The 24,282-nt window shown below is 56.6% G+C and overlaps 3 protein-coding genes and 1 long non-coding RNA gene across 4 annotated transcripts; 1 reads left to right on the top strand and 3 right to left on the bottom strand.

Annotated features, from left to right (window-relative positions):
* The first annotated feature begins 672 nt into the window (after nt 1–672).
* H1-6 (H1.6 linker histone, cluster member) lies at nt 673–1,841 on the top strand. The gene has a single exon (XM_028503330.2). The coding sequence runs from the start codon at nt 1,050–1,052 to the stop codon at nt 1,686–1,688; it is 639 nt and encodes a 212-aa protein (XP_028359131.1). The 5' UTR covers nt 673–1,049; the 3' UTR covers nt 1,689–1,841.
* Nucleotides 1,842–4,621: 2,780 nt separating this feature from the next.
* Nucleotides 4,622–4,997, bottom strand: LOC114489379 (histone H4). Its single transcript, XM_028503325.2, has one exon. The coding sequence runs from the start codon at nt 4,980–4,982 to the stop codon at nt 4,671–4,673; it is 312 nt and encodes a 103-aa protein (XP_028359126.2). The 5' UTR covers nt 4,983–4,997; the 3' UTR covers nt 4,622–4,670.
* Nucleotides 4,998–11,213: 6,216 nt separating this feature from the next.
* Nucleotides 11,214–18,008, bottom strand: HFE (homeostatic iron regulator). Its single transcript, XM_036015666.1, has 6 exons — nt 17,846–18,008; nt 14,278–14,541; nt 13,850–14,149; nt 12,818–13,084; nt 12,588–12,701; nt 11,214–11,792 (listed from the first exon to the last, which is right to left on the bottom strand). Exons 1-6 carry the CDS (start codon nt 17,934–17,936, stop codon nt 11,752–11,754), a joined length of 1,077 nt encoding a protein of 358 aa, XP_035871559.1. The 5' UTR covers nt 17,937–18,008; the 3' UTR covers nt 11,214–11,751.
* A 4,701-nt stretch (nt 18,009–22,709) lies between these two features.
* On the bottom strand, nt 22,710–23,803 carry LOC118498217. The gene is made up of 2 exons (XR_004900744.1): nt 23,217–23,803; nt 22,710–22,930 (listed from the first exon to the last, which is right to left on the bottom strand). It is a non-coding gene; the product is annotated as an uncharacterized LOC118498217 (long non-coding RNA).
* Nucleotides 23,804–24,282: the final 479 nt, after the last annotated feature.

The raw sequence follows: 24,282 nt of genomic DNA on the forward strand, positions 1-24,282 counted from the left end.
CCTGGCCTGGCGGCGGCCCTCCGGTGCGTCCGTCCGCGGGCGTGGCCTGGCGGGACCCGCACGTGCACCTCCAGCCGCCAATGCCCGCAGCCTTCCGTGCTGGGGGGGCCATGCGGCTTTCAGGGCCCGCCGGCCGGGGTTCTGCCCTTTGGACCCTACCGGCCCAACGCCTGCTCCGATTGCGCAGGGGCGCCCGGAACCTGTCCGAACCGCGTGGCCTCCAGGGCGTGAGGACCCAGGGACTCGAGCCCCGCTGGCCGAGAAAGGGCGGGGACAAGCCGAGCAACGTCTCCCCCCTCGCCCCTTACACAGGCCGACCCAAATCCCCCGCAGGGGGGAAGCATGCGGAAAGGTATTTCTCTTCCTCACCTGCGCCCAGTTGCCAAGGCAACTGCTCATGCGCAGTCCTCTGCACGCCCCAACCCTTCCCCTCCAAGGTGGGGTGCGGCCTCTCGTGCTGCTCCTGGGGTTCCTGGTCCCTTTGCCCAGCGGTTGGGCCAGACCCCCATCCCGTCGCAACTCTATGATCATGTGTCTCCGCAGTGAGACACCTTCGAGTGTTACTTTTCTTACACACATACACAATCGTCCAAAAAGCCAGGGCATCGCTTATTTTTCGCACCCAGTGGAAGACAGCCATTTGGGAGACCAGTGAGAAAGGACGAGATGAGTCTCTTGCTGAAAGTCAGTTTCAGATGTACAAAGAAAAGAGGGAACTTTGTCCTCCTCCTCGAATTTTGCTGAAAATCGAGGGCTTCCTCGCATAGTTTTGGCAGGCTGGGCCATATTTTATCAAAACGTGACAAGGCCTGTGACACTCGGGTCTCCGGGGATCACCCGGCAACAGCACTGGGTAGGTCTGTGCGGACGATTTTCTGTGGGCTTCGACTTTTGGGGGGGAAACAAACACAAATGCTCCGCCCTCGAGGGGCGGGGCTGTGCCCAGGTGATGCACCAATCAGAGCGCGCCCCGCCCTATATAAGGCGTGCGGGGCCCCTGCAGAACTTCACGCTCCCGCTGGTTCCCAACTCCCGTGTTGTGCCCTGTGATGTCTGAGACCGCGCCCGTGGACCAGGCTGAACCCGGCCCAGCTTTCATGGGGAAGCCAACGGTCAAGAAGCGAGGGAAGAAGCAGAAGGACGTGGCAGGAGCGAGTCGTAAGACTCCCAGCCTGTCTGTGTCCAAGCTCATCACGGAGGCCTTGCTGGTGTCGCCGCAGCGGGCCAGCATGTCGCTGGTCGCGCTCAAGAAGACGCTGGCGGCCGCCGGCTACGACGTGCACAAGAACAACAGCCGCATCAAGCTGGTCCTCAAGAGCCTGGTGAGGAAGGGCACCCTGGTGCAGACCAAGGGCAGTGGTGCTTCCGGCTCCTTCAAGCTGAGCAAGAAGGCGGCTGCCCAGCTCACCAGCGTCAAGGTCAGGAAGCCCACGTCCACTAAGACCAAGAAACTGGTCTTGTCCAGGGAGTCCAAGTCTCCGAAGAGCGCCAAGACCAAGAAGACGACGCAGAAGCCGAGAGCGACAGCGGCCCCGAAAGCCGCCCGAGGCGTGTGGAAGGCTTCGGGGGCCAAGGGCAAGGCCGCGCGGAAGAGCCCTGCCAAGGCCAGGGCGGGCAGGCCCGCGGCCAGCAGGGCCGCGCTGACCCAGCAGAAGGCGAATCCCAGGAAGGCAGCACCAAAGAAGTGAAAGGCCAATCTTCAAAAAAAACCCAAAGGCTCTTTTAAGAGCCACCCAATTAATATTAAAATGGCGTAACACTGGAATTTTCTGCAAAGTTTGGCGCTGCAAGTCAATCTCCTTAGCTGAAAACAAGCGAATTTGAGGCAAGGTGCAATAAAGGGTTTGTTACAGTATTTTAGTGTTTGCACAGTCCCAGAATGCTGGGTTGTGCACGAGTGAAGAAGAATGTCGCGTGGGCCTTGTGTAAACTTACACGTAACTTGACTACAAGAACCCATGTGGCGCAGGAGTGCGTGGTAGCTCGACCCCTAAACATACTTGTTCTCACAAGTGTCATCTGCTTTGTTTTTACATGGTGTCCTAACAGTTAATGAGGGTGTTGAGCCTGGTGTCTATGGACTTCGTGGGGATCAGAAATAAAAGTCAAGGTGTCAGAATGTGACTATAGAGGACTTTTAAACCTTTCATGTTTAACAGAAGCTTAATTACACAGTGACTAGCCAGTAAAAATCAAGTTTGCAGTTGTCGGAAGAATACTGCGATCCTCATTATTTCCAAACTTCTGTAAACTGGTAAGCACATACTACCCCATTTTAAAAATTGGGGTTGATAATCTAATTCCTCTAAGGCAACTGTAATTCCATGTATTTTACTTCTGAAGAGTTTATGGATTGGACTCCATGGGCAGAAAAATGCTAGACCTACTGTCTTGGGGGGGAGTTGGAGGCTGCTCACAGTGGGCAGGGTCTGAACCAAACGTTTGCAAAAGAAAAGCTGGTTGTCTTAGAAAACACTCGTGGTGTGAGCCTGTTTCCCATTTTAAACAAAATTGGTTCATTTCAGTTTTCACGGAATGTGTGATTTAGCATTCTTATGTGAAGATCACCGGAAGTGTTAAACTGTTCACCCTGTTTCGGGCCTTGGCATTTTCGTGCAAAACGATGTAGTGCAGACTTTGAATCTGAGCACCTTCTACAGGTGACTCACTAGGACCTACCCTTTCAGAATTCGTGTCTATAGCAGGGCCTCTGAGGGGAAAAAAATTGCATTGTATCCTGTAAGGAGAGTGACCACCCTAGCTTCAGTGTCGATGGAAGCAGTCCCCGGTAAGTGCCTGGCTTGGATATGCCGTCCAGTTTCCCTCGAGGTGGGGGTTCTTCTGCTTTAGAAATACGCTTCACTTGGCCCACAAGCGGTGGCTTGACCTGGGACCTGGAGACCCTCCTGTCACAGAGGAAAGGGACGAACGAGTGGCCTCATCCTGGCCCAATGGCTGCCGGCCTCCCATCATTGCTCAGATTCTCTGGAAGCGGTCCCAGGACCCCATGCGCTGGTGCTCCCCCCGCCTTTTAGCACCTGGCACACATCGAGCTAGAACAAAGTTCATTTCTCCAGTTCAGGGGGCTGCGATGAAACCTTTAGCCACAGAAAACCTAGCGCTGTAACCCTACCCTTCGCAGTTTAACTTAATTTTCCACCCACCGCCCCACGTTGTCCTCTGGGAGGTCGTCTCCAAGGCTTCATTGACGTACGTAACCCTGTGCGTGTCAGGCCACAGGAGGAGACCCTGACGCCGCCCAACAGCCTGCTAAATCCAAAGGACCTTCCTCGGAAGGCCTCGAGATGTACAAAATCCGATCATTTCTCTTATGGAACCGGTTGTTTTATTAGCATAATCTGCTCGTTTTTGCTTTTACACTCCTTTTTAAAAGTATCTACTTTTGCTTTGTCAAAAAAAAATTCTCAACACCTCAGTGTGGCAAGATGCCATGGCTGAGGTACAGACTCCAACTGCAGAATGGTGCATCGCCTCGTGCGACCTGCGAGTCCGAGTGATCCACTCAGCTAACGCCTGGGCAACTCCCACCAGCGCTCCCGCATGCGATTTTGTGGGAGGACCTAATAAGGGCCTTCGGTTTTGTTATAGAGAGGGAGTTTGTGGGTTCGATCTGAGGATATAATTTTTTAAAAAATTATAACCCTATTGTAGTGTTTGAATGGTCCATTAAAAAAAAATGCAGCTGACAGCAGGCAGTTAAAATCAGGAAGAAGAGCGGGGAGTCAGGAAATATGGCCGGTTGGGTGCCAGAGACCCGTTACCGCAGGAGGGAGCTTCCCCTTCGCGAATGCAAAGGCCATCCCGGCCCAGAGGACGTTAGAGACTCGGGTTAGAACACCGACCGCCCCTCCCGTAATCCAGGGTAATTCACAAACTGCTTGGCCTCCGGCTTAGGGAGGGGCCCTGCCTGAGAAGGGAGAAGTGCCGGGCCGTTTATTACACTTTAGCCCAAACCCTGTTTGGGGTGACGAGACTCAGCCCGACCACTGAAAAGAACGGCGAGGGGTGAGTCCAAAGTAAATTGGAGGTCGCTCAGAGCAAATGTATCAGGAATTAAAGGCTAGCATTTGTGGCGATGTCGGTTGACCGATGTCACCCTGGGTTCCTCTGCGCTGCTAGCTGTACCGTCGCAGACTTGTAACTGGTGGAAAATTCTACTAAAGACTCCGGCCTAAAACCCAGCTTGGCGATGCTTCAGGAGCCCCGCCTGACTGGAAACCGCTTCTCGCCAACTAGGACCGTGGTTGACCCTTTCCTGGACCTCAAAAGGCAGGTATCCTTACCAGAAACAAAAACAGGAAAAAAAAAAACCACCCTGGGGATTTTAACTTTAGGTCTCCCAGTGAGTAGGGAACTAGCAAGGGCCCTTCCCACGTGCTTCATACTGTCGGTCACTACCATAAGCCCTGGCTTCCTCTGCACCGGACGCGATGCCCACGCTCGCGGGTCCCTGCGCAGACTGGCTCAGGCCTGAGGGGAAGGACCCACACTCCCGCCACTGATCAAGACTAACACCCGCTGGCATCACACCCAGAACATCACGTTTACAAGACGGGAGGACGAAAAGAGTGCATAGCTCTTCCCGTGAGAGAGTGGGCGGCCCTGAAAAGGGCCTTTGGAGAATAGTTTAGGATTGTGAAGACGTTGGCTCAGCCGCCGAAGCCGTAAAGGGTGCGGCCCTGGCGCTTGAGCGCGTAGACCACGTCCATGGCCGTGACCGTCTTGCGCTTGGCGTGCTCCGTGTAGGTGACGGCGTCCCGGATCACGTTCTCCAGGAAGACCTTGAGCACCCCGCGGGTCTCCTCGTAGATGAGGCCGGAGATGCGCTTGACGCCGCCGCGGCGGGCCAGGCGCCGGATGGCGGGCTTGGTGATGCCCTGGATGTTGTCGCGCAGCACCTTGCGGTGGCGCTTGGCGCCTCCCTTACCGAGACCCTTTCCACCCTTTCCGCGACCAGACATGGTTGCAGTTTCAACGATTGCTTACTGTTGGTACACTGCTTTAAATAGAATGCTGGCGGACCTGATTGAAAACACACGCCCTGTAGGGGGAGGTGTTAAATTAGGTCTTCCCGGGGGTGGAGCAAGGGGAGGTTATTAACATTTCACCATTGTGATTGGCCAGTGAGTCTCGCGATGTTGGGGCTGGAGGAGTGGGGTAGATTTCCTTGCAATTAAAACTGATTTCTCGCTTTGCACACTTTTTCCCCGTGCTATTTTGCATATTGGGTACAGGTGTTCGCTCTAAGACGGTAAACAAAGCGGTCCACTCAGCATTTTTTATGTCCATTTAGTAACTAATAAATTATGTAATGGCCTGTTGCTGAGTGTGGAAATAGTAAAGGAGTGTAGATGTATAGGTCCGGGGCTTTCCCTTTCAGTCCTTTTACTATTCCTAAGTAAAAGCACGCCTTTTGACCGCCTTCTCCTCCGCGCGGAAGAAAGTGCAAGCCTGACCCTGAGGCGCTCTGGCCCTAAAAGCCTTGTGTTTGGAAAGATGAACAAGTGGAAGAATTGCAAATTAAAACTGCTTCCTTTTTTTCTTTATCTTCAACCAAACATCTTCTGGCTGACACTTGTTTTGCAAAGTCTGCAAGCCTGGGAGCGCAGACCCTCTTTCCGGCCTGCGGGGCAGGCCTGCCCGCAGATCCTGACCAGCTCTCCCTCCCTCCTTTCTTAATCCTTTTCAACCTTCTCCAGTTCTCACCGCGGGCAACCGTTCTGGAGGATTACTTGTAGCTGATACGTGATTAAGGTCATTACGAAGCCTTCAGGGCCTACCCCTAAGAGGCCTTTGATGAGATTATTGGTGTTTTAAATAAGACTAAGCCAAATAAATAAAATAAAATAAAATAAAATAATAAAAAAGGTAGAAGAGAGCAGAGTTGGATCTGAATGTGGTTTTCAGGGGGGCTTCTTAGATAAAAGTGGTTTCCCTAGCTTCCTGCAGTTATTTTTGAAAATTTCAACTGTAAGAGTCACTCTTGTTAGAACCACAAAAAAGAAAGAAGGGAAAAAAGAAACCCTTGTCCCCATTCTGGTTAACAAATTTAAAAATGCCTACTTTGGAAACTTAGAATGAGACGGGCCTCAGAATGACCACAATTATAACCTCAGACTTTGGCGAAAAGGGGGAGGAGCAGAAAAGACTCAGGAGAAGGTCAGACAGCTCTGAAAGCACACAGCTTGTATCGCTTCTGAAATATGTCAACCCCACACTGAGTTTTTAGGTTCTGGACTTTCACCACTCCCTCCCTACCGGCAACACGTGCTGTAACCACAGAACCTGCTCAGAATGGCCCTGCCTCTTTAAGGAAGCCCTGAGTTGCCTCAGAGACCGCAGAGCAGAACCACAAGTCCCGCTGCTGAGACATGGGCAGAGGAGAGAGATCTGACCCCCGACTGCACTGGAGAAAAGGAGCCCCAGGACCCGGGACAGGGCCGCCAACACCCCAACACGGCACCTCTCCAGGAGCCAAGGCTCCCGTGTCCAGGGCTCTTGCCATTATCAACGTAAGAAACAGTCACACCTGTAGAGAATTTTTGGTGAGTTTGTTTGAGCCCAGCTGACGACAACTGCCAGGAAGCAACATCTCCACAGACTGAGAAATGCTCTGGGGATTGGCAGTTTAGCACCTTATTTTATGCATTAGATCCAAGGAGGAGCCATGTGGGGGTTGCATGAAGTCCACTGGTGGTGGGTCGGGGAGGCGGGAGAAAAAGGAAAGTGGGGGGAGCCTCTGGGACTGGGTGAAAGGTACAACAGACACATGCTCCTTTACACAGGTGTGTGAGGGTTCGTTAACAGTCAGCAATTAACTTAAAAATAACAGTAAGGGGGTTTGTGGTCTCAGCTTGTGCCCAAGGGGTTTGGAAAAGCAGAGAAGTTACTTGGACATTCCAAAGGCCTGCTATCCTAGATGCAAAAAGACAACAGACAGGCTCAGTTAAGACTGGTAACAGGGGGGAGGGGCAGAAAAGACTACCAGGCCTTTGCTAGGGAAGAATGCTGGCCTGGAACAGGACTACATGCCGCGAACTGCTTTAATCAGTAGTCTCATCTTAGACCGTCCTCTGTGGAGACTTCAGGTCTCTGCCTCTGTGAGGCTGCCTCTCGGGCCCTGCCCCCCCCCCCAAGCCGGTTGGGTTGCCGTGGGGCCCCTTTTCGTGCACAGCGTTCCAAGGTTCTCGGATTGAAATTGCCCACCAGGCTTTTGGACACCTGTTCCCCTAAACCCTTCGAACCCTTAACCCATTCCAGCAAGAAACACGGATATGAGGCCCAGAGTGTCTCCCCTCTTCTCTGCTGGACACGTCTCAACCAATAAACATTTTCTTTACCCCAAACCCTGGCATCCTGAGTTTTGCTTTTCTGAGGACTTGGGTACATGGAGTCAGTGACAAGGAGAGGCTTAGGAAGAAATGTCAAACGTTACAAAGAAAAAGTGCAAGGTCAGAGGTCATGGGTAAAACTAAAATCTCCAGGTGCTTTTTAAAAAGATTTTATTTCTTGAGAGGGGGAGGGATAGATAGAAACATCAATATGTAGTTGCCTCTCGAGCGCCCCCTACTGGAGACCTGACCTGGCCCACAACCCAGGCACATGCCCTGACTGGGAATGGACGGGTGACCCTTTGATTGATTTGCAGGCTGGCACTCAATCCACGGATCCACACCAGCCAGGGCTCTACATTCTTCTTAATAAATAATAAAAAGTAGAATGTGTACACTATGGTTCCTTTTTCCTATTAATTTCTAATTCCCCCTTTTCTAAAGTTTTCTCAATGACATTGACTCGATAATCATGAATGTCAAGGAAATATTTTAAAGGCACACACATGCAGAAATGTGAAAAAAGGATCTGTCAGCTGTTGGGGTGCTCAGTGACGTGGCTGTGGAAGAATTCAGGGAGAGGAGAAAGTGTGGAGAGTAACGTTTTGATTCGCTCTCCAAGGAAGGAGAAAAGCGTGGCTCTACACCAGCATGGAGGGGTCGGAGCTTTGAGCTTTTCTTGGGTTGTAATTGGGGAACAAAAGAGTGGGGAGTTGCTGTTCTGTGGCCCCGGGCTGTTGGGACGTTGCAACAGAAGCTGCAGTCTGTTCAAATGTTATCTTCCGCCTGGGGCCATGGGGAGTGCGTGAGTTCTGTTCCTGCTTTCCCGTCATTTCCTGTCCTGGGGACGAGCTCAGGAGAGCAACCTGGCAGCATGTGTAGCAAGGTCACAGGCCTGCTAGGCAGATGGTGCCACAAGGGCAAACGGGGCTGCTCTGTCGTTTCTCCAGCTGTACACACGGGAGTTAATTTGTCCCGGGGCTTGGGACAGGGTGGCTCACACTGGATCCTGTGAGGCTCATCTCCCACCCTTCTCACCTTCCTCTCTCGGCACCCGTTCCCCCGACCTGGGGGCTAGGCCCTTCCAACAGAACCCTGCGAACACCTTGTGGCTAACTGGACACATGAAATACTCAAACAAATAAAATTATGGTAAGCAAATGTCTTATAAAAATATGGGATACCCAGAACTACCCTCCATAGACTAACTTGACCAGAATATCATTTTTGAATTCTAGTCATTATTAGACTGGTTGGCCAGGGGTGGGGAGGGATTAGCTTATAAAAACCGTTCAGCATTTTGAAGAAGGCGTCTTGGTCTAAAGTGTGTGTGTGTGTGTGTGTGTGTGCAATCAGGAATGTATCAAGTACACACTGGGCCATCACCCTATATCATCACCATCATCATTGTAACAAAGTAATTTTGCCTCGACCTCACAACTGCTCAAAGGGGATGTTTTGTTTTCCTTCTGTTCTGTGGTCCCAGCCGTCTGCGTGGTGGTGGGTGCTTTCCTCCTATTCCCTCAAATACTCAGGCTCTCACTGAGGACCTCCAGGGGCCCCAGCCCCAGCTCTGCAGCCACAGGACCATTGTGACGCGCTCGACTGTGGTCACCAGGTGGCACCCTTCTCTGTGCTGCCAGGCTTCGGTCCTCTTGTGAGAGGCTAAATAAGACAGAATTGAAAATGTGGGGCTCTGATTTTCCAGATGCAGTTGAGCTTAAGTGATGAACAAGCCCAGACAACTTTAGCTAAAAAATACTGAAGGTCAATGGATATTTATAAATTCAGTTCTAAAAAAAAAAATAAAATGAATGGGTCAAAGTGGCAGATGTTCAATAAATGTGTTGCTGGGACCACCTGTGTGAAATAAAACCCATAGAAAACAAGCTTGGCTAGTTCATTGCACCATATCCTCCACTGGGTAGAAGAGCAACAGAAACATCCTGGCCGTTGGCTTTGGGGACAGGAAGACACGTAGGTCAAGTGGGAGAATCCGTCAGTGTGTTTCCAGTGTGATTCCGAGGCCCCGCTGGGGGTGCTCTGCGCGAGCCTGAGGCGGTCCTCGTCGGACAGTGCTGCTGATTGGCCGCAAGTGAAGGGGGCTCGGCCTCGGCTGGTACACACTGTGTGGGGCATCACACGTTCACTTGCGCTCCGCAGCCGGACTTCACTTACCTGGTTCTGTTCTGTCGATCTTGGTATAGCTCCGTCCTCACAAGTCTGTGCCACATTTTAACAGCAAGAAGAGCAGTCCGCACTGCCCAGGCCTGGAGACCCTTGTCATAACTAACAAAATAGCCAATGTGTCCGAGTTTAGGTGATGCTGTTATGAGAGTGAGGTAAAACGAGGAACTCACCTATCACAGTTGAATGAAAATATCCCATGAAGCCAAATGTAGAATGTTTAGATGAACTACAAATGTTCCACAAATGACATAATAAAGTGGACAACTATATCGGGAAAATCGTGCCGCACACAACACAACTCGCCAGGCATCTATTAAAATAGATGTATTTGATGCCTTCACAGATTTTCCCATAGCAATACTGAGAGTAGCACACATTATTAGTAGAGTTTATCACTGGCTAATGGAATGGCAGTTTCAGTTTAATTCATTTTCAATTTTTCTAAAGTAAGCTTGTATTACATGTATCTTTATCTACTTAACTTTTGCAACCAGAAAAAAAATTTTTTTTAATAGTTGAAATCTCTTTGCCCAAATTAAGTCCCTACCAGCAAACTTTTGAGCTACACTTGGGCTCCTGAGGCACCGACCCCCCGACACAGAACGCCTCAGGCCACAACTCTGCAGCCGAAGGCGGGCCGCAGCACCAAGGCCGCACGAGTGGCTGAGGCGTTTGCACTTGAACCCCTCACACAGTCAGGTGAGCCACTGAGCCAGAGGCTGCTCACTCCTCAGAGGCTGGTTGGATTGAGGTTGTGAATGTGCACAGCTGGAGACAAGAACCAGGAACCCCAGGAAGATGCTGGGGACCTTCCACGCCACTTGGCGGCTTCGTTTCGCCATGTTTAATACGACAGGGGTTGCTCCAACTCGTGGAGGAAAATGCCCCCAGGGTCTGACTGTGGAGACACTGCCTTAGGGAGGGCACCGCACTGCTCCCTTAGCGGCACAGCCACGACGGACACCGGCAATCACAGCCCTGGCCTGGACGCCTAGGAGCACCGGCAGGGAGAGCTCATGCCGGCCCTCCCCAGCACTTGGAGAGGGAGTCTGGCTGAGACTGCTCGCTGCGGCCTCCCCGGCAGGCTCGTGGGCCCAGCCCACTGAGAACACAGGCCAGGAGACGGGAGAGCAGCGTCCGGTGGCCACGACCCTTCTCTTCCACTCAGTCCACGCAGCGAGGCGTCCAAACGCCGTGGGTGGGATGGCTGAGATCAGAGCGACAGTGTGGAAACTGTCTCGATCTCTGGCAAGTTGTGCTTCACTGTCTTCGCTAAAGAAAAGGGGGTAACAGATCTCATGTCAAAGAATCGTTGTAAGAACCCTATGAAGAAATGCAGGTACACAGGTGCTCTGAACCGAGTCTGTTTCCAAGTAACTGCTTCTGTGTAAGTGTAGCCATGGTCAGCATTCGCGTGGTCTGAACAAAGGGAAAGGGTCGGCAGAGACCACAGGGGACATCCCCGATCCACCTGGAGCCTGACACAGCACAGAGGCCATGCACGGGGGCGGGGGGGGGGGGGGGGGGGGGGCGCCACTGGCCTGGGAAACCCACGTGACACCTCCGCGCGCCAGACCAAAGGTGGACACGCTTCCCACCCACTTTCTGGAAAACAGTCTTAACGCACACCAGCATGCGGGATGCCTCTTCTGGAAGGGGTGTCTCCTCACCTCTCTCCCAGCGTTGACCATGACCCAGACCGCTCTCTGACGGAGGCGCCCACGGGGGCAGGGGGGCGGGGGCGTTACTGGAACACAGAGACGCAGAGGATTACATGGAAACTTGCATGGGCCCAGGAAAGGCCTGGGGATGTGTACGGTAGCAGTAGGAGAGCGCCTGCCCTGAGCAGGTCCACAGCCCTTCCCACACACTCAGAAGGATGGTATGAGTCCCCGAAACTTCCGGAGCTTCGCGGCAGAGGCAGGAGATGAGATGACGCAGGTGCGTGGGGCCCGAGGCGCGGCAGGAAACCGGGGCCGGCTCTGGATGCAGCGGGAGACGCGCCCACCGGCTCCGGGAGCCATCACGGTGGGGGCTGCCGGCCCATACAAAGTCACAGACCTGAACGGGGACCGGCAAAGGGCAGGGAGCTCCTGGGCCGGCTCCAGCTGGTCGGTTGGGCCCAGCGCTGTCCGCAGGCACCAAGAACTCCCCCGGCGCACCCCGGGTCTCGGCCTGTCTCCTGCCCCGCAGGGCTGCAGGCGGCCCTTCACCCGAGGTTGGCCAGGACGTAGGCCCCCGGGGCTGCTCCTGCCGGGACAGGGCGCGTCTTAGGCTGGGCTGGCCTCCCGCCCGACCCGCCGCCTCCCGCCCGACCCTCCTCAACTCCGACCCCTCCCTGCGCCCGCTAGAAAGGAACTGGACTCCGGGCACCGGGTCCTCTCCCCTGCAGGCGCTTCGTCGCTCTCTGCCCCGCCTCCCGACCCACTTTCTAACGACTGGCGCTGTGCACCCCGCACTGTGTCCCTCCGCCTCTGCCCCCGCACCGCTCCCAGCGTAAACAATGCAACTTCCCGCAGGCCCCAGGCCTCCTCCGGCGGGCGCGGGCTGCCTGCCGCTCTCTCCCGAGAACCACAGATGCCCAGGAGGCAAGCAGGCGGGGCGGGCGACTGGGTCGGGGAGCCGTGGTCATCTCTGGCCTCCCGCGGCCGCATGGGCACAGCGGCTCCGACCGGTCCCTTCCCTGGTCCCCGCCTTCTCTACGGGACTCCTGCCGCTTCAACACCCAAGCCCTCCTTGACCCCCAGCTGGCGAGGTCGTTCCTCCCGGTGACGCCCAGGCGCTGGCTTCGTGGCTGTATCTGGACCCGAGGCCCTTCCCCAACCTTGACAGCGCCCTGGATTTCAGGCCACACGGAACGCTTGGCTCCCGAGAATTCAGCAGGAACCCCAAACCGCCACACTGGCTCCGATGCAGGGGCCAGTGCTCCCAAAGACAGAGGGAAGGCACACTCCCCCCACCCAGGGCCTCCCTCTGCCCACGTCTTGCGGGACCGGAGTGCATCCTGGGCAGAAGCCCTGACGCCTGCTCCGTCCTCCTACTCACGGGAAGCCTGCCTGTTCCGGAGGGTTCTGAACAAAACTCCAGCCAAGAGGACGGTGACACCAACGGCGAGCCCACTGATGACTCCGATGACCAGGGGGCCGGACTTCGAGGGCTCTGGAACAGCAAAGGGAGCGCCCTGAGCGCGGCTGGCTGGGGGCAGACCCTCCCCGCCACGGGGCGCGCCCGCTCCGTTCCACCCACAGCGGGCCGGCAGCCCCGGCCGTCCGTACCCCAGGTGGCAGTGAGGGGCTGCTCCAGGCCCAGGTGCTCCACCTGGCAGGTGTGCCTCTGCTCCTCCCCGGGGGGCACGGACACCGCCACCCAGCCCTGGTACGTCCCGTCCCCATTGGGCAGCACGTCCACGTCCTTGGCGTCCAGCGGCTGCCTGTCCTTCATCCACCGCATGGTGATGTCCTGAGGGTAGAAGCTCAGAGCCCGACACTGAAGAGTGGTCACTGCGGAGGCCGCGTGACGAGCCACCTTCACCGAAGGAGGAACTGGGCAGGAAGGAGGAAGAATCTGGAGAGGGGCCCTTCCACCCTCCCGCGAGGACCAGAGGGTCCCGCCCCCTTCCTCTATGCTGGAAGGAAGGGGGCGCCCTGCGCTGACCCAGCGGGCTGCAGACACACCAGCCTGTGGGCCCAAGCGTCCCAAGACACGGCTCTGGAGGCCGTGGCCATGTGGGGAACAGTCACAGCCACCACAGCCTGTCGTCCTGCCCTGTGTGTCAGAGGCACACCTGTTGCCGTGCCTTCTGCTCCTTGTCAACGTCTGGTGTTGGATCTGATACAAGCGCCCTTCCGGGGCTCGGGAAAGGGTTGTGCACAGCCCTGGTCTCCCACCGGGTGCAACCTGGGGGGGGGGGGGGGGGAGGGTCCCAGCCCGCGGGGCCGTGGCCTGCTCTGGCAGACGACGTGAACTCCCAGTCTGCTGCTCTCTGACAGGCTGCCTCCCCTGGCAATTTCTTGCCTGGGTGTCCCTGGGACAACGGACATCCCTGACTCCTACAGGGCACATATGCCCACAGGGTCTTGGCTCCATGCAGACCGGGTGCGTCTTCGGCTACACTCGCAAAGAAAAAAAACCAAAGCTCTGACTCGAGGTCGCATCACAAATCTCACTTAGAAGGTAGAGACCTCAGGGCGGAAACCTCAGACCTCAGCTCCTCCCAGAGGCACATGGCCTTGGCCACCTGGAAACCCCAGGGGCAGGCCTGCGCCCCCACCCACCCTCCGCTCCGCCCCTAGGGTGCTGCGCCCTACCCAGCCGGTCCAGGAGCCCCGCCCCCAGCTCCAGGAGCCTCCGCAGCTGCTCGGGGCAGTCCCTCTCCAGGAAGGCCCTGTTCTGCCTGGCCCGAATACTGTTCACTTCCCAATCCAGCTTGGTGGCCCTCGCCTTGGGCACCGCTGCCGTCCAGTTCAGCGTCTTGGGGCAGAATTCAAGGTGGTCCTCCCCGTCGTAGCCGTATTTCCAGAAGCCCCTGGTGCTGTTGTCCTGGAGGATCTCACAGCCCAGGATCACCTGCAGGGTGTGGGACACTGGCAGCGCCCCCAGCTTCATCACTGAAACCAGAGGAGTGGGGTGCTGTCTCCACCATCTCCAGAAGCCGAGAGGCCTGGGGAGCAAACGCCTTCCCTGCTCCCTGCCCCCCACCCCGGAACCTCAAATGCCAGCCCCCCGCCCCACGTACCCTCGCTGTGGTTGAGGTTGTCCATGATGGTCCAGAAGTCCACTGTGAACATGTGGTCCCACCCCTTCAGGCCCTGACTCAGCTGCAGCCACAGCTGCCCAGTGGCCCCCCCCCAGGCCCATGGGGTGCGGGGCTCCGCGCGGCGAGTCTCGTGATCGTAGGACACGAACAGCTGGTCGTCCACGTAGCCCAAGGCCTCGAACGGGGTCAGCCCCAGGTCGGGCACGGTGGCGCCCATGAAGAGGTAGCGCAGGGAGTGTGGCCCTGGGGACGCAACAGGCGTCGGTGGGCCCAGCGGGCCTGGGAGACGCAGGCCCCTTTCTCCTGAGTCAGCTCCTACCCCCTGCTGGTCCGGGCCCAGCCGTGCAGTGACTGGAGCGCCCTCCCTCCCCGTGACTGTCCAGTCCGCTCCCCGGTGCGCCCTCCCTCCGCCCAGTGGGGCCGCCGCCCTAGGCTGCCCAGCACTCACCCAACTGGGACAGGCTACCCTGGGGCCAACGGCTCTGGAGAGCCCCGCGGTGGCCCCGGCTGTGGCACCAAGCTCAGGGGTCGGTGCTCAGGGCTCCTCGGACCCGAGTCCGGAGGGGTTTGCTGTTGGGTTTCAGTGCTGCCGTCTCTGACCCTGCCCTGGGCCCACCCGGCTGTTATGGGCTGTGAGGTGCCCCGATAAAGCGTTCCTTCCAAAGCAGGTTGGAAGGACAAGGCCCCTCCTCCGCTCGGGCGAGTCTGCCCACGGCCTCCGTTCGGGCTGGGTCCCAGCGCCTGAACCACGCTGGGCTGGGACGCCGGGCTCCGCGCAGGCTGCTGGTGGCCACAGCACGGCCCCGGGAGCTCACCTCTGCCCTGGACTCTCAGTTCCTCCGCCCGCGGGATGGCCCATCGGAACCGCACACTGTGGCCCGAAACCACCGATTCCCCTAAACTGCTCTTTCTTCTGCCTTCACCGTCTCAGGAGCGGCATCACCTGTATCACCCTGCAGCTCAGGCCGATGGAGTCACCTTTGACCCCTCCCTACGTGACACCACGCACAGACCCTTCGGGAACTTCCTTCCACAGGTATCAGAGAGAGGGGGCGGTTACACAGGCCCGAGCACAGCAGGAATGACAGGCCAGCTCCTGGCTGTCCCCGGGCAGAAACTCCCAGGTGCCTAGCAACAGGGCAAAACTAGAGAAAACAACCACTGTAGGCTCGGACCTCACCACCAGGGTGACCCTTGCCCCCTAGCATGTCCTGCGGCATGCAGCGCAGACCCCCTCGGAGGAGGGGCGAGGGGCTGCAGAGCCTCTGCCCTGAGCACGGAGCCCTCAGGGCGATGAGGTTCTGAGCAGCATCACATAATCTCAGGAACGGGGCCTCGGGTTTGCTGAGGTCGGGCCAAACCGGGGACGCATCTGGGCCTCAGCTGAGGGTCGGCTCCAGGCCCAGAAAAGCAGCAGAAGCAGGAGAAACGAGGCGGTGGCCGGCCGAGGTCAGGACCGGCTGGGATGACTAGTGACCGTCCACTCCAGGGCCAATCAATGAGCAGAGACAAGGACCTTGATGATGTGCTCTGGAGACTCTCCCCTGAGACCTCCCCTAAAACCCCCACCTGAGGACACAGGTAGGAACCCTCAGGATGCAGGGCCCAGGTGCAGCACGCCCGCCCTCCCTCCCTCCCTCCCTCCTGTGCCTTTCTGCCCCCCTCCTCCCTCAGGTGCTGACCTTTGCAGCCCAGCTGGCTCACTTCCTCCTCTGTTACTTTCTAAATTAGGCTCTTGGCTCGGAATCCTTTCTTGGCCAAACTCAAGAACCAAAGTTGAACATTCACCACCAGCATAAGCAGAAAAACAACCGATTCCCACCACCGGCCCAGCCCGCCGCCTCCTGCCCCGCCTGGTGCACAGCTCCCAGCTTTGGCTGTTGCCCCCTCATCCCGCCTCCCGCCGCGCAAGCTGGTTGCAGCTGTGGGGCCCCGCCGCGCCTGGGCCGGAAGGAACGTGGCAGCCTGTGGGCCCAGGGCTGAGCCCGTCACCACGCTGGCCCTCGCCCTGCACCCAGACCCTGCTTTCTCCAGCCCCGTGACTTTTAACTGGGCTGGTGGATGACGGGCAAAGTCTGGAGACACTTGTGGGCACACGTAGCACCTAGTGGGTGCAGGGGAGGGCGCCGTGCACACGGCTGTCCCCACTCCACAGAATGTCAGCAGTGCCGGGTGGCAAGCCCTGCTTCTTCCCCCCTTCCAGGCCCCACTGGGCGGACCTGGGAGGCGCCGATCCCAGTCAGCAAGACCACGCTGACCTCTGCCCACGGGCCAGCTCAGAGCAGCCTGTCCTGCCTCTGGGCTTCACCTGTGTTCACCGTGAGCGCTTACCTGAGCTCCTACATCCTTTTGTTCGTTAGCTTATTGTCACCATCCCCCCCCCCCCCCCCCCCCCGCCAGAATGCTTGGTATCACAGGGCTCGGACCGGGCTCCCTACGGGCCCTGGGACCAGCACAGCCCGGCCGCTGGCTGCCCAGGGCTGTGAACAGTAAATCCTTCGTTCGCATCAGATCCCGTGGCTGAGCCTCTCCCGCAGTGCGACGGGGGGCACCGGCCTCTGCCTCGGAAGCCCCGGGGAACGCGGAACAAAATCACCAGTGAGCGAGCCCTGCCTCCTCGTCATCCGTCCAAGTGGGCGCCGTCCCCCTGTCCCTTGGGGGCTGCGACAGCCTGCGCCCCAGGGCAGACGCACTGTCTGCCTCCCCTGGGCACAGATGTAGTGCTCAGCATCGGAAAACCTGACCTACTAAATTCCCTGTACCCTGGGAAAGTCCTTCATCCCCAGCCCGCCCCAGCCAGCCCCCCGCCTCCCCTGTAACTTCTACGTCTGGGAGCTCCTACTCCCGCAGCAAAGCGGAGCCCGCAGCTCGCAGAAGCGAAGGTTCCGAAACGCAGGGCGTTAGTCCAGCGGGAACAGGCCCGTGTCTGGCGACCGGGGACAGCCCCCGGATGAGGCAGCGCCGTCCGCACGGCGCTTCAGTCCCCAGCGCCGCAAACCACAGCTGGGCTTCCCGTCCCAAAGTTACGTTTCCAGTCGGGACAGTCGCCCAGAATCAGTGAGGCGGGGGCAGACGCCCGGCAGCGGCCGCCACCCCAGTCTCCCCGGAGGTAGAGCGCGGACCCCACCGTCTCGCCCCGAGCCCCTCGCACGGCGTGCTGTCCCCCAGCCTCTGGGCCGCGGTGGCCCTCGGTGGGGACTTCTGCGGACGTGAGGGGGGAGGTGACAGAGAGACGGGAAACCCGTGACCCAAACCTGGAGGCCCGCTAACCCAGAGCGGCCTCCCCGAGAAACGCAACGACCGACCCTTGGGAGCGTCAGCTCCCGGAGGGGGCGGTGGTTCCGAGTGGGGACAGCGCGTGGGGACCAGGCCCCGGGCGGGCGGGCGGCCACGCAACTCACCCGCGCCCCACGGCCGGGCCCTCCCAGGCGGAAGGCTGGGGAGGGGGAGGTACGCGAAGCTGGCGCCTCCCCAAGCCCGGCGGCCCCCGCGGGCGGACCACAGCCGGTTTCGCGTCCCCGGACCCCCGCGTCCCCGCCGTACTCACGGGCTCGGCCCTGCGCCGCCGCGGTCCGCACCCCGAGGGCTCCGAGGGCCCCGAGCAGCAGGAGCAGCGCGCGCCCGGCTCGCTGGCCCATCCCCGGCAGCCGCGGGGGCTCGGGCGGTCCGAACGAAACTTCCTGGCCTGCGCGATCCTTTTCCGGCCGCGGTGGAAGGAGTGGGTCTCCCGCACGTGGACCGTCCTTCCTGCCGCCGCCGCCCGCCCTGAGTGCGAAACACCCGGAGCCCCGGCTGCGCCACGGGCTTCGCACACCGAGGGGACTGACTCACGACAGGACGCTTGAGGACCTTCTGACCTAATTATTTAAATGCTGAGTAATGAAAAAATTCAGTTACACTTTGTCAAAACTTCTCAAGTTCCTTGTGGCTGTGCTGTTATCGGAGTTAGAATGCTTAGATTTCATTGTTTGATCAGAATTAATCCAATCAGGATGTTGCCCAACTCCAGGGGGTTGCTCCGACCTGGAGGCGGTGGTCCGCAGGTAGCTTTGTTTACCTGCTCCGGTAAAGAAGAGAAGGGTCACACCCAATGCCCCGCCTCCCAGACCGCAGGCTGTATGCACTGTTGGGACGACGACACGGTGATTTCCCTGAAGTCGCCTTAAGGTAACGGTTCCAGTCAAGCAAATTCCTTGCAGCTGTGTCTGCAAACACCGTGCTCCCGTGAAAGATTTCGCAAGGATAGCGTTTAGTCAGAGCCCCCACACACTGAGATTCGCGTCTTGGCTAGCAATACGATTAACCAATCAGAGCCTATCTTTTCAAAACATCTTTTACAATTCAGGTAAGTTATTTACATTTCACAGACTTGGCAGCAAACTGGAGTCAGCTGGAGAAACTTTAAACTTCTGGATGCCCTGCTCTTGCCTTCAAGCACTGATTTAATGGGGTGGGAGGGTGCCACCTGAGCATCCGGGACTTCAAAGGCCTCCCCGCCCCAAGCACACACGACCAGGTTTGGGAAACGCTGCCTTAGACGTTTCCAACCGTAGTAACAAATGCAACGCATCTGATTTTCCTAAAACCTTTAAAGACCTGGCATATCCAGTAAGCAACGCCTTCTGCACGTAGGCAAATTCTGGCCAAGGGAAAACATCAAACTTGGAAATCAGGGCCTCTCAGCCCTAGGGGGATAGGAATCAGGGTCCGCCGGATGCCGAATATTCGTGATGAGCGCATTGGGCTGATTGCGCTCTGCCTTTTCTCCGGCTCCGTGACAGCTTTGCTATTGAGGTATAGTCCGCATACCACACCACTCCCCCACCTAAAGTGTGAAATTCAGTGGGTGCGAGTACACTCACAAACGTGCGTGGGTGCGAGTACACTCACAAATGTGCGTAAGCATCTCCGCAGTCCACTTTGGGGGCTTTATTCTCTCCACGGAGAAGCCTGAACCGTTTAGCCATCACGGTGGCCCCCTCCTCCCCACCCCGGCCAATCACAGATCTACTTCCCATGTCTCTAGACTTGCGGGTTCTGTACGTTTCATGTGCACTTGACCCTGGAACAACGCCCGTCTGAACTGCCCCGGTCAACTTATATGCTGATTTTTTTTTTCAATTGAATGCAGTTCAGTTGACACGGGCAGTTCAAACCCACATTGTTGGGGAAGGATGGCAGAATTTTTATTATTTTATGTATTATATATATTAAAAGGGAGAGAGGTGACCTTGAGGAGGAAAAAGGAACGGCCACCTGGTGCATGACAGCACCTACCAGGACGCCGGAAACAGGCTGCGGTCCAGGCAGGTCCTCTGGAAGGGCCTGGCTCCATGGGAGCCAGAAAGGGTCTGCAGACACTACAGTCCATGTCGCTGCAGACGAGAATTTTCCCAGCGAGGTTCAGTGGGAGCCTGGAGGCTGCTGCAGGTGTGAGCTCTTACGGTCTTAGAGGTGCTCCTGCCGAGTGCCTAGCAACCACGGGCTTGCACACAGGGGTGGGGTGGGGCAGTGGAAAGCTGAAGGAACGCCAAGGGTTGCATTTCTTAAAGCCGATTCCCAAGTTGTGGTCCCTGGACCAGGAGCATCAGAGTGGCTGGGGACCTGGCAAACTCAAATTCCCAGGCAGATCCCAAACCTGCTGAAACGCAAGAGCAGGAGCGGGGCCTAGTCATCTGTTTTAAGAGCCTCCTCCCCCACCCCGCCCGCACCAGCTCTGATGCACAGTCAAGTTTGGGGACCCCTGGGGACGATTTCTCCTCTGATCCGGGGGGAGGCATGCGGGTTGTGCAGATCAGCCGGCTTCCACCCCTGCCCACCGTTGTCCCATCGGAGTGTCCCATGAGGGATCTTCACTTTGCAGCTGCAGCTCAAACCACATCTCAGCAACACTTCTGGCGCCTTCAGAAAAATGTATCACTTTCCCATTTGTCAAAGGACCTTCTGCATACCGCTCGTTGTTGTTGACTTACGAACTCCGTCCGTGTTTATGAGGGGGAAATTGAGACCAGATAAGCTAAAAGAGGGAAATAAAAGTCACCTGCAATCTCACTTTCCAGAGATAAACCCCTGCAACGTGGTGATGTGTTTCCTACTCGTTGTTTTTCACAGACGGCGCTCCGGCTGGGACACCATACACGTGCCCACTCAGGGCTCAGGTGTGGACTGAATGAAGAAGGAATGAGTGGGCGAATGAGCGACCAAGATTCGATAGTGAAGCCAACTGCAACCCCCCTTGAAGCCCTCCTGCCGCGCGTGTCCCCAGAGCACCTGGGCCACGTGAGCGTCAGGGACGTTCTGTTGAGTCCGTGACCAACAGGAGCAGTGGGTGAAGGGGAAGGTTCCCAAGCGCCGGTCCTCTCGACAAGCCCAGTGCTCGGTGCAAATGTTCCCTGAGTCCGAAGTCCTGCTTGCTCTGCCCCTGGCCTCTCCTGCACCGTGGCCTCGCCCCGCCTCCCTGCACCTCCACCTGCACATCTGTTAAAGGAGGCCAATGGGGTCTGATCAGCAAGCAATACTTTATGGGAGTGACCTCTTACCACTGGCTGTTCATAGACATAGACAGGAGAAGCCAATGATTACAGACCGCAGGACCCAGGGGTGTCCAACCTTTTGGCGTCTCTGGGCCACTCTGGAACAGGAAGAGTTGTCTTGGGCCACACATTAAATACATTGCGACATGTAGTCACAAAAAAAATCCCATAAAGTTTTAAGTAAATGCACGATTGTGTGTTTGGCCACATTCACAGCCATCCTGGGCTGCATGTGGCCCGCCGGCCGTGGGCTGGCGGCCCTGCGTGCAGTGACACACTTTGGGGCAGGTGCCGACCGACCCACACACTGCCGTGCGAGCGTCTGCTTCTGCCCGCAGAGTGAGGGGCCAGAACAGTGGCTACTCTGTACATTGTTACCCGTCTGCTCTCTCAGCCTGAGGAACCTTAAGGGGAAAATGTCAATGTTTATTATCTTCCCGTGAAGTGTCCGTATGCTCCTTTCATTCTGAGCATATACCAGAAAAGTAACAGAGTTTATTTTCAGGTTCACTTCTGTGCAGCCCGAGTTTCCGGAACCCGCCGTGTGGACTCTCGGGTCTGACGAGCGAGTCCACGTCTGTGCCGTGAAGGCGCGGGGGTCGGAACCCGCGAGGCAGAGCCGTATTGCAGAGGCACACACGCTCTAAGTCTCAAATTCCTCCTTTGGAAATAGGTGATAATACCAGCTATTTTATAAAACGATATTTAGAATTCAATTTAAAAATCAAAAATTGATACACAAAGGCTTCTGCACTGTGCTTGGCGTGCAGTCAAGGCTGGCCGTGTTTATCGTCACTAATAGAACAACAACGACATTAGCAGTGACGTGGCTAATCGGAGGCTGTAAGGTCGCACAAGTTGCCCAGGTCAGGGCTACCTCACTATTAAAATAATAATAAGATGAAGATAAAACTTGAGCAAACTTCCTCCGTCTCCAGGTTTCCGTCTCCAGGCGTCTAATGCTAAGTGGCTACTCACAGGTGAGACACACACACTGAGGAGGCTTCTCGGTGAGACCCTGCCTACCCCCCTTTCCTCCTCTGGACTCGTTTCCGCGCGGCACCGGCAGACTGGCGTTCACGTTCCAGCCTGTTCCCCTCCCGGGGCTCCCCCTCCATCCCAAGTCTCAGGCACCTCGGGGGGGGGGGGGTCATCTGTAGGGCTGCAGCTCAGTACACGTTCTGGCGGAGCCCACGGGGCCTCCCGGGAGAGCTTCCTGTCCCCCTAACCCTTCCTTTATCTCCACGGGGAGTAGACAGTCCTTCCCCCAAAGGCCCTGGGAGTCAGCCTCCGTCTGACTGCTCTGCGCCCTGATTCCAGTATCACAGCTTCGCCAGTTGAACTAATCATTTATTTCTGTCAAAATCTGTGCAGAAACGAGCTTTGGAATCTCCTGAGTAATACAAGGTCAACCCAGAGTTAATGATTGATGGCTCAGCCGGGCACGCTGCGCAGCGGCGGCGCTGCCCAGGGCAGTTTGAATTTGCTCGCCATCTAGTGGCCGCGTGAGCAAACAGCATCCTCCACTGGGAACGCCTTCAGGTGAGCCAGGGTGAGGCCGGAGCGGATCTGATTAAAGAGATCAATTCAAGTAGCCTTGGAAAGTTTAAAGGTTAAAATTCAGTTCTTAAAGAAACCAAGTTCCTCACCTAAAACCTCTTTACAATTACTAGTTAGCTCCTGGGTGGTTTTAATTTAGTTCGTTAAACGATTCGTGTTTTGCCCGTTCACGAAAGCCATGGGGGGGAGGGGCGGGCCTCTTCGCTTGACCTTTTGTACAATCTGCACCTGGGTGCGGCCACGTGCGGGGCGTGGCGTGAGCCTCGCACAGGGTGCTGGGCTGACCTGAGGCACAGGGCAAAGCCACACGCCCTTTACATCCTTTAATCCTTGTTAGTACATAGTGTCCATTTTTATTTCTCACTGCATAGCGGTTAGCAGATTTATTATTATTACTGTCATTACCGGCACAACTGCTGTACCTCCACCAGGAATCTCGCAGTCTTGTCCCTGTTAGGCAGGAGCCAGTCCCGGCGTTCCTGTTTTTGCACAAATAGTTTTTTTCTGGCGTCAGCCTTCCTTCCACGGTGGCCATTTCGCTGTGGAAAGGAAAAGAAGTCATTTCGTATTTTAAAAGTTCGTTTGTAAGACCATGTCTGTGACGGGACCCTACTTTTTCACAGACCTTCTCGAGGTCCCCTGGCCCCCGAACCCCGCCAGGAGGGCAGAGCGTGTCCTGTGTACTCCCCCGTTCCCGAACCCCCAGCCACGCTGAGTCTCTGAGCAACAAATGAGCGAACACCAGCCTGACTTCTCTGCACCACTGAGACCAGCAGGTTCTGTTGAGTCTGTTCCTCTGATGGTCTTGCTCGTCTGTGGACTTACTGCGGTCTCAGAGCTTCCAGTGGCCTCAGGGTCATCGTCTGGCCAGTGGGGGTAGTGGTTTCTGTTCACTCAAAGAGATTAAAAAAAAAAAAACGGTTCAGGGAATAACAAGAAATCAATAATTACAGGAAGGCTATGGAATTGGGACAAAGCTTCTAAAATAAGCATTGGTTGGCTTGGAGCGCCATCTTGTGTCCTTTGGGACAAACAGCAAGATGTAAACACCTTTGTACTTAATTGTGTCTGGCGGCGTTCTCAGTACCGTCATTAATCCTCATAAAAACCTGTGACCCAGGGGATACTATAGATGAGAAGACTGAGGCACAGAGTAATTACTCCACTTGCGCCACGGGCTATAGGCGGCAAGTGAAAGCGGGATTTGAACCCCGGCATCCCAGCTCCTCGGCCAGTTCTTCCGATGCCCTACGCCCCCTCTGTGTTTTTCCTGGGTTGTTTTACAAAACTAAGAGGAAATTATAACTCCTACACTATTAACCATGACAAGGATAAGAAACCTTGTATCCACTGAAGCACAACCTCAAAGTCTTCAGCAAACAAACTAACAGAATAGGAATGAGGTCCCCACCGGGAGCCCAGCAGTGAAAGGGGCCGGGGATGGAGCGCCGTGTCCCCCTTGTGTACTGACAGCCTCGCCTGCCGGACACTGGAAGCGCACACACACCTGGGATGCAGGAGGCCAGGCCTGGGTGACTGTGCGGGGTTCGCCATGGAGTTCACCACAGAGGACGGGGCAAGGAGGGAGCCCCAAGCACAGCGATGTGGGGTAGATTCTGAGTGACAGGGACGGTCGTGTGTTCTGTGCTCACCTACCACACCCAACACACACACACACACACACACACCCCTTCCTGACGGGCTGGCTTCATCTCTTCTTGTCGAACTTGCTTAAGATGGTCCCTAGGCTCCGTGACCTTTCAGAGGCGGCCCGGGGAAGTGCACATCACTGGAAAGAGTGAACCAGCCTGTTGGACTTGGCCTTGGCCCACTGCCACCCACCCCTGCAAAGCCAGGAGAAAGCCACCTTTCTCAGGGTTGGGACCCAAAG

Source organism: Phyllostomus discolor, chromosome 14 (genome assembly GCF_004126475.2).
Source record: "Phyllostomus discolor isolate MPI-MPIP mPhyDis1 chromosome 14, mPhyDis1.pri.v3, whole genome shotgun sequence".
In the NCBI taxonomy this organism is placed as follows: domain Eukaryota; kingdom Metazoa; phylum Chordata; class Mammalia; order Chiroptera; family Phyllostomidae; genus Phyllostomus; species Phyllostomus discolor.

Coding starts and splice junctions, on each gene's coding strand:
- H1-6 (XM_028503330.2), top strand. CDS start 1,050: ATGTCTGAGACCGCGCCCGTGGACCAGGCTGAACCCGGCCCAGCTTTC.
- LOC114489379 (XM_028503325.2), bottom strand. CDS start 4,982: ATGTCTGGTCGCGGAAAGGGTGGAAAGGGTCTCGGTAAGGGAGGCGCC.
- HFE (XM_036015666.1), bottom strand. CDS start 17,936: ATGGGCCAGCGAGCCGGGCGCGCGCTGCTCCTGCTGCTCGGGGCCCTC. Junction 14,150..14,277: donor CAACCTCAACCACAGCGAGG/GTACGTGGGGCG, acceptor CTCTGGTTTCAG/TGATGAAGCTGGGGGCGCTG. Junction 12,702..12,817: donor GCCCCTCACTGCCACCTGGG/GTACGGACGGCC, acceptor TTGCTGTTCCAG/AGCCCTCGAAGTCCGGCCCC.